General features: G+C 39.4%; 1 protein-coding gene across 1 annotated transcript; it reads right to left on the bottom strand.

Annotated features, from left to right (window-relative positions):
- Positions 1-973: 973 nt before the first annotated feature.
- Positions 974-3,886, bottom strand: LOC306994463 (uncharacterized protein; the record flags this gene model as incomplete). Its single annotated transcript, XM_079604977.1, has 6 exons — positions 3,854-3,886; positions 2,701-2,911; positions 2,434-2,546; positions 1,902-2,059; positions 1,531-1,663; positions 974-1,432 (listed from the first exon to the last, which is right to left on the bottom strand). Exons 1-6 carry the CDS (start codon positions 3,878-3,880, stop codon positions 974-976), a joined length of 1,101 nt encoding a protein of 366 aa, XP_079461103.1. The 5' UTR covers positions 3,881-3,886.
- Positions 3,887-7,072: the final 3,186 nt, after the last annotated feature.

The raw sequence follows: 7,072 nt of genomic DNA, 5'->3' as shown, positions 1-7,072 counted from the left end.
TTCACATTTTGGACCACATTCCATATCAGTACAAACAAAATATAAACAAGATACTTAAAGTGTGTGTGTGTCTTACAAATTTACAAACACCCATTCTCCGTGAAATTGGATGAGTTAAAGGTATAGTTCACCCAAAAATTAAAATTAGCCCATGATTTACTCACCCTGAAGCCATCCTAGGTGTATATGACATTCACCCTTGAACTTGACTTAACTCTTTTATACTAGTTTCTTTACTCTAGTTTTGTACGGCTGTCTACCGGATGCTAGGTATTTTAGTCGATAAAGTATTAAATATCATCGCTTCACTTCAGAAGGCCTTTATTAACTTCCCGGAAGAAGAATGTCATATACACCTAGGATGACTTTAGGGTGAGTTAATCATGGGGTAATTTTCATTTTTGGGTGAACTATCCCTTTAACTGTATTGTACATGAATTACTGCATATTTGCTTGTAGAAATCAGATTAAAAAGTAAAAAAAAACTGGTTAATGGGTGTAATACATATGTCTGTATATAAATAACTGTATATATAGTTTTATTTGATTACTCTTTATTTGAAGGTCTCAATGTTACAGTGTAATTATATATTTAAGTACTGTGTAATATTAATTAACTACATGGACTTACTATTCGGTTGTTAAGTCTGACGTCAGGCGTGACATTTAGCCTACAAACTTGTATAATAAATAAATTACCTTGCTTGTGTGAAATGTCAAATTTGTATTTATTTTCAAGTTTAAAGGATTAGTTCACCCCAAAATGAAAATGTCCTGATAAGTTACTCAACCCAATGCCATCCAAGATGTTCATGTCTTTCTTTCTTCAGTGCAAACTAAATAAAATTCCTCAAAAAACTTAATTTATTCTCCACTGAAAAAGAAACACATGAACATCTTGGATGGCATTGGGTTGAGTAAGTTATCAGGAAATTTGAATTTTGGGGTAAACTAATCCTTTAACAGTACTTAGTTACAACTGTGATAGAATGTATGGTAGGAAACAATCTTTATAAAATGTTTCCAGAGTGTCAAAGTTAACAGCCCATGTAGGATCTTTGAGCACTGGCAGAAGCACAAGGTCAAGAGGAGTCCACACAAGCAGGTGACAGCTGTTAGCTCCGGTCAGGTGCAGGTTTCCCTGGATCTGATGCCAGTAGTTGTGAGTTTTTTTTAGTGTCAGGGAACCAACCACTTCATCAAACTGCAGGAAAAAGTCCCTATTCTCTGCTGCCTGCAGGATAGTCTTGGTTCTGGCTGACCACGGACACTTGACTTCAATCATGCAGTTTCCAAACACAGTCCCATCCGGAGATCCACCAAGCAGGCCGCTGTCAGATAGGAACAGTCCCCTCTCTTGTATAACCATACCAGTGCGCTCAGTGTATTCCTGCTTTGCCCTTGGCTCATGGAGGATTCCCCAATCACATGCCTAGGGGGGAGGTGACAAATACCACTTAAGTCTTAATAAGTGTATTCTTAGACAGAGATGCCTTCATTTTAAATATTCATTTATTAACCACAACTTACTTTAGATCCGTCTTTGAGGTTGTACTGGCCAAGCAGGGTTTTGAATAAGGAAGGCGGGTAAGACTTCCGCTTGACTGCTGCCAAGACCAAACCAAAGTTACTTGCTGTAATCCTTTTCTTGCGATATGCAAACCTGTTAAAAGAAATCAACCATGAGAGAGACCATTTTTGCTCCACAATTAGCATTACAGTTTCATGTAAAAACACACCTAATCAAGGTCTTCAGGATTGTCTTAGACGAGTAATGACAGCAGAATGTCATCAGGGCTAACTTAGTTATGCTTGTGTTGTCTGTTTACATGTGTTTAAGTTTTGGCGTGTTATGCTCTCAGAACCACCATAATTTTGTTTTTATTAATAAGCTTTCTTACCATGATGCGTTCTTAGCCTGGCCAACTGTTGCTTCCTCAATCTGCTGCTTCTCCTGGTCATTGACAGCAAGCATTGACAGCACATATAGAGCCTTGTCCTCAGCTTGGACAAAACCTGGGCTGGTCACCAGCCCATCAAATGTCTTGATTGGTAGCGTCTAGATTTAAAGTTAGGCACAAGTCAGTGAGGTGTCCACATCCTTAGCCACATAGTGTACACAAAATACATTTGAAATGAAAGCAATGGTTTACATACATACACACGTGTGTTGTTTACCACATTTTTCATGAGCCTAAATTATGTAATGTTACTTTCTAACTATATTACTCAGTTTGAAACCCCTGGTTCAAATTTTACAAAAAATCACCATAACAGTGTACAAAATTATGTGTTGGATGATAAAACCCTAGCTGAATTGTCATTGATTTAATCTAGTGTAATTGTGATGTTTCTGCTAATTTTAAGGGAACATAAAAGTACAAAATAAAAATAAAACGTACGTGAAAAAAGCACAAACTTAAAAAAACATACCTGAGACGGCTCTGGACTCAAAATCCACCCCATCCCAGTAAAACGACCAAGTTTCAGTAAGGATGCCTGAGCCCATTCTTTGTCCTCCTGGGTGACAGGTCTTTTGATGCCAGCTGAAATAATGGTATAAGACTGGTTATAAAAATTTGTCATGATATGATCATTCATTTATAGCACACAATCTAAGCTTTTAAAATAAATTAAAAAAATCACAGAAATGTAAGAAAATAATTAAAACCACCCAACATCAACAAACTTATTACAAACCTCGTGTTGTGGATGGTGTCATCTCAGACACTCTCTTGGATGCAATTTCGTCCCCCTTCGGAGTGCTGGCTTTCTTCCACACACATTCCACATCGGTGCGGGACACATTTTTCTCAACCCAAATCAACAAAGCTGCCATATGATGGCACTTGTCTCTGCCGATTGGGCACTCACATTTGCTGTACCTGACTGCCTGGCTCTCAATGTGCACCTGTATTGAAAACAATTTAACCATCACCCTAACACTTTCTGGGCTGCCAACTTTTGAATTTAGCTTGGAATGAGAATTATGGAAGGGGAATTGGGGGATGTAAAAAATATATATTGCATCACAATAGGTGTACTGTGATTGTCACAACATTTTAGAAACTAAAAATAATTTTATTAAGTTACGTGACAAGATGTTATAATGTTTACATGGTATTTCTGGTAAGCTAGGTTTTGTATTATTGCTTGACACAAATTTCCCAATTTCAATTATTTTATTGTGATTTGATTCAATATTGACTAATTTGGATACATATTTGGTACACAAGATAGCCATTAATTTTTCTCAGGGAAAAAAAACCTCACTAATGCTGTAAACACATCAGCTGGTTAAAAATAACTCAAAATAAATAAAATGCGTTTTTTATTAAAATAACAACTTTATTTAATGATATAGGTAAAAATATAATAAATATGTAATATAGTAGGTTATGAGGTAGTTTATTGTTTGAATTTCGTAATAAAAATGACAGAATCTGAGTGCTGGGGGGGGGGGGGGGGGGGGGCGGGGGGGTTGTGTCATTTTTATATCATAAGTAACCTCTACCTTAAAGTGCTCTTTGCTTCGCGATTTTTCTGTGCGTGAGAGCGTGTGAAAAGTGTCAAATTTGTGAGAGTTGGCAGCCCTGACTAAAACACATTGCTGCCAGCGCTGTGTTTATCATAATACGTTACTTCTGTAGCTAGGGTCTGTCAGATCCGATCATACTACTAAATTGACTAGCCTAAGTCCACTAACCCTCTAAAACCTGGCTGTCACATATTTTCCTCTTCGTTTACATCCAGTTATAGCAGTCATGTACATTTTTTTTTATTTTGAAACACCTCATCCAGAACATGGATTATCAATGTGAACCACCTGCTAGCTATCTTACAGCTAACTCACCTCAACCTCGTAAACCTTCTTTTTCATTGATGCCTGGACTCTACCCTTAATTATGCCATCTGAATTATGAGCTACACTAACCACTCTGTTGGAGTTAAAAGAATTTAAACCCTTTTTGACCGCCAAGGGTGCCTCACTAAAGAAAGATGTGATTGTAAATAAAGTTACAGGTTCCGCCATTGTTGTTGGATTTGGACGAGCGGAGCGCTTGGACCCGGAAGTGGCTAAACGTCACGTCTGACGTCAGACTTAACAACCGAATAGAACAGTACGTGACAGATTTACGTCTGAAAAGCCAATCGTGCAACTTTGAGAGTTTGTCAGATTCGATGATCAGGGATCAAATAGTCATTGGCATTCTGGATAAGAAAGTAAGAAGACAGTTACTCGGAGAGACTGAATTGACTTTGGATAAAGCAATTCGCATCTGCCAAGCATCAGAGAGAGCAAACGTGCAACTCAAATCATTCGACGCGGGAAGTGAGTCTGCAGCAGCAATGGATGCCGTGCATGAACGCGCAAAAAGAACTGTTAAAGAAAAACACTACAAACCGAGACGAAAAGAGAGTAAGGACTGTAACAGATGTGGTACCAACCATGCACCGCAGAAATGCCCAGCTTATGGCAAAGACTGTCGCAAGTGTGGGGGGAAAAATCATTTTGCAAGATGCTGCTTGACTAAAAAGAAAGTTCGAGTAGTAGCTAAGGATACCAGTGAGAGTGATGAGGACGAGCAGTTCTTTGTAGAGGCTGTGGTGGATGAAGTGAGCACCAAGGATGAGTGGATAGCTCATCTAGATGTCAATGGAGTTACTGTACCCTTTAAACTGGACACCGGCGCACAGGTGAACCTTCTGCCAACAAAAGATTTCTACAGATTGAGGAAAAAGCCAAAAGTTCAAAACAAAAAGATAAATATACGAACTTACAATGATGAGCCGATTCCCACAAAAGGGGTGTGTAGGATCACACTTACAGCAAAAACAGGACAGACTGTGAATGTAATGTGTGTACTGGTAGAGGGTAACAGACAGCCTATACTTGGGCTGAAAGCCTGTGAAAATTTGGGGCTCATAAAGAGAGTTCATGTGATCAACAGTAAAGCATTTACGCAGAGTGACACAGCTGAGAAACAGAATGAGATGGTAACTACTGTTAAAGAGATAGTTAAACAGTACCAAGATGTGTTTGATGGAGTGGGCTGTTTACCAGGCAAACACAAAATACAGCTGAAGGAAAATCCTCAAGCAGTCATACATCCAGCCAGAAAGGTGCCAGTAGCTCTCAAAGAAAGGCTGAGATCTGAATTGCAATCCTTGATGGAAAAGGATATAATAAGAAAAATAGAGGAACCAACAGAGTGGGTAAATTCCCTGGTAATCGTGGGGGGAAAAAATGGAGATCTCAGACTTTGTATAGATCCTAGAGATTTAAACAAGTGGATCAAAAGAGAGCATTACAAGTTGCCAACAAAGACTGACATAACAAGTACAATGTCTGGTGCACGTTATTTATCCAAACTCGACGCATCCTCAGGATTTTACCAAATTGTCCTGGATGAAGAAAGTGCTAAACTGTGTACTTTCAACACACCCTTCGGGCGGCACTGTTTCCTTCGCTTACCTTTTGGTATCTGTTCAGCACCAGAGGTATTTCATAGAACAGTGCAACAGCTGTTTGATGACATGGAAGGTGTGGGAGTTTTTCTGGATGACATAATAATATGGGGAAAAACGCAAAATGAACATGACAAAAGACTCCGTGAAGTGTTAAAAAAAGCACAGAAGTCAGGACTGAAACTAAACAGACAAAAATGTGAGTTTGGAGTGACTGAGATAACTTACCTCGGAGATAAGCTATCCACAGCAGGAATACAGCCAGACCCAGAAAAAACACGAGCTGTAGTTGACATGCCAGCACCCAAAGACAAAACAGAGTTACAGAGAGCATTGGGGTTAGTCAATTACATGAGTAGATTTATACCTAACCTTTCTGCCAACACAACAGCAATGCGTAGTTTGCTGGAGAAAAAGAGTGAATGGCAATGGGAGCACCAACATGCACGAGAATGGGAAATGCTTAAGAACAGCCTCATCAAAGAGCCAGTGCTGAAATTCTATGACCCAGAAAAAACGGTCAAAGTGTCGACCGATGCATCGAAAGATGGACTTGGAGCAGTATTACTCCAAAAACATGGGACACAGTGGTTTCCTATTGCTTACGCATCACGCACAATGACAGCAGCAGAGAGAAATTACGCACAGATTGAAAAAGAGACATTAGGCGTAGTTTTCGGCTGTGAGAAGTTTCATGAGTATGTGTATGGCAGGGAAGTGATGGTGGAGACTGACCACAAACCTCTGATCGCAATATCAACCAAGGCCCTGGGTGATGCACCACCACACATCCAACGTCTTCTGTTGCGTTTGCAGAAGTACCTTTTGACGTTTGAGTTTACTCCAGGTAAACTTTTGATAGTGGCTGATGCTCTTAGCTCATTGATGGAGTCCTTCTGAAAGGAAGTAGGATAGTAGTAGCTGAAGAAAGCAGCTGAAGCTGTGGAGGATCCTCACCTTGCTATCCTGAACTACAGGTCAACACCTTTAGAAGATGGGAAATCTCCAGCAGAACTACTGATGGGTAGGAAGCTGAGGACAAAGTTACCCTCAGCTGAACATTTGCTACAAAGCAAAGACCAATCTGTGCCAAGGAAATGCAGCTCTGAGATCACCTACAACAAAACTGCAAAACCTTTGCGCCCACTGGAATGTAAAGATTTGGTGCGAGTAAGATGTGACGGTAAATGGGGACCAAAAGCAAAAGTTCTGAAAGAGATCACGCCTAGATCTTACGAAGTGTTCACAGAGTATGGTAATACTCTTCGCAGAAATAGGAGGGATTTGCAGAAAATTCCAAAAACAGAATTCAATGTGGATGAGGGGAGCAATTCTTTGGCTTCAAAAGAAAATTTCAATGAGAGAGATGTTGGGCAGAAGAGCTTCGCAGATAGTACGCTATCGTCATCTCTGAATGCAGAAAAACCAGAGAGGCCAAGGAGAATAATTGTTAAGCCCAGAAGACTTATTGAAGAGTGTTGAGCGTTGATATGTGACATTGTTAAATAGTTCTAATGTTGTGATAAAAAAGAAAAAGAAAACAAGAAAGAAAAATGAAGTTTTCTGAAATAAGTTTTGTTTATTTTATTATTTGACACTGGAA

The sequence above is a fragment of the Phoxinus phoxinus genome (assembly GCF_949152265.1).
Source record: "Phoxinus phoxinus genome assembly, chromosome: 2".
In the NCBI taxonomy this organism is placed as follows: Eukaryota; Metazoa; Chordata; class Actinopteri; order Cypriniformes; family Leuciscidae; genus Phoxinus; species Phoxinus phoxinus.
This window is presented reverse-complemented; position numbering and strand designations above follow the sequence as displayed.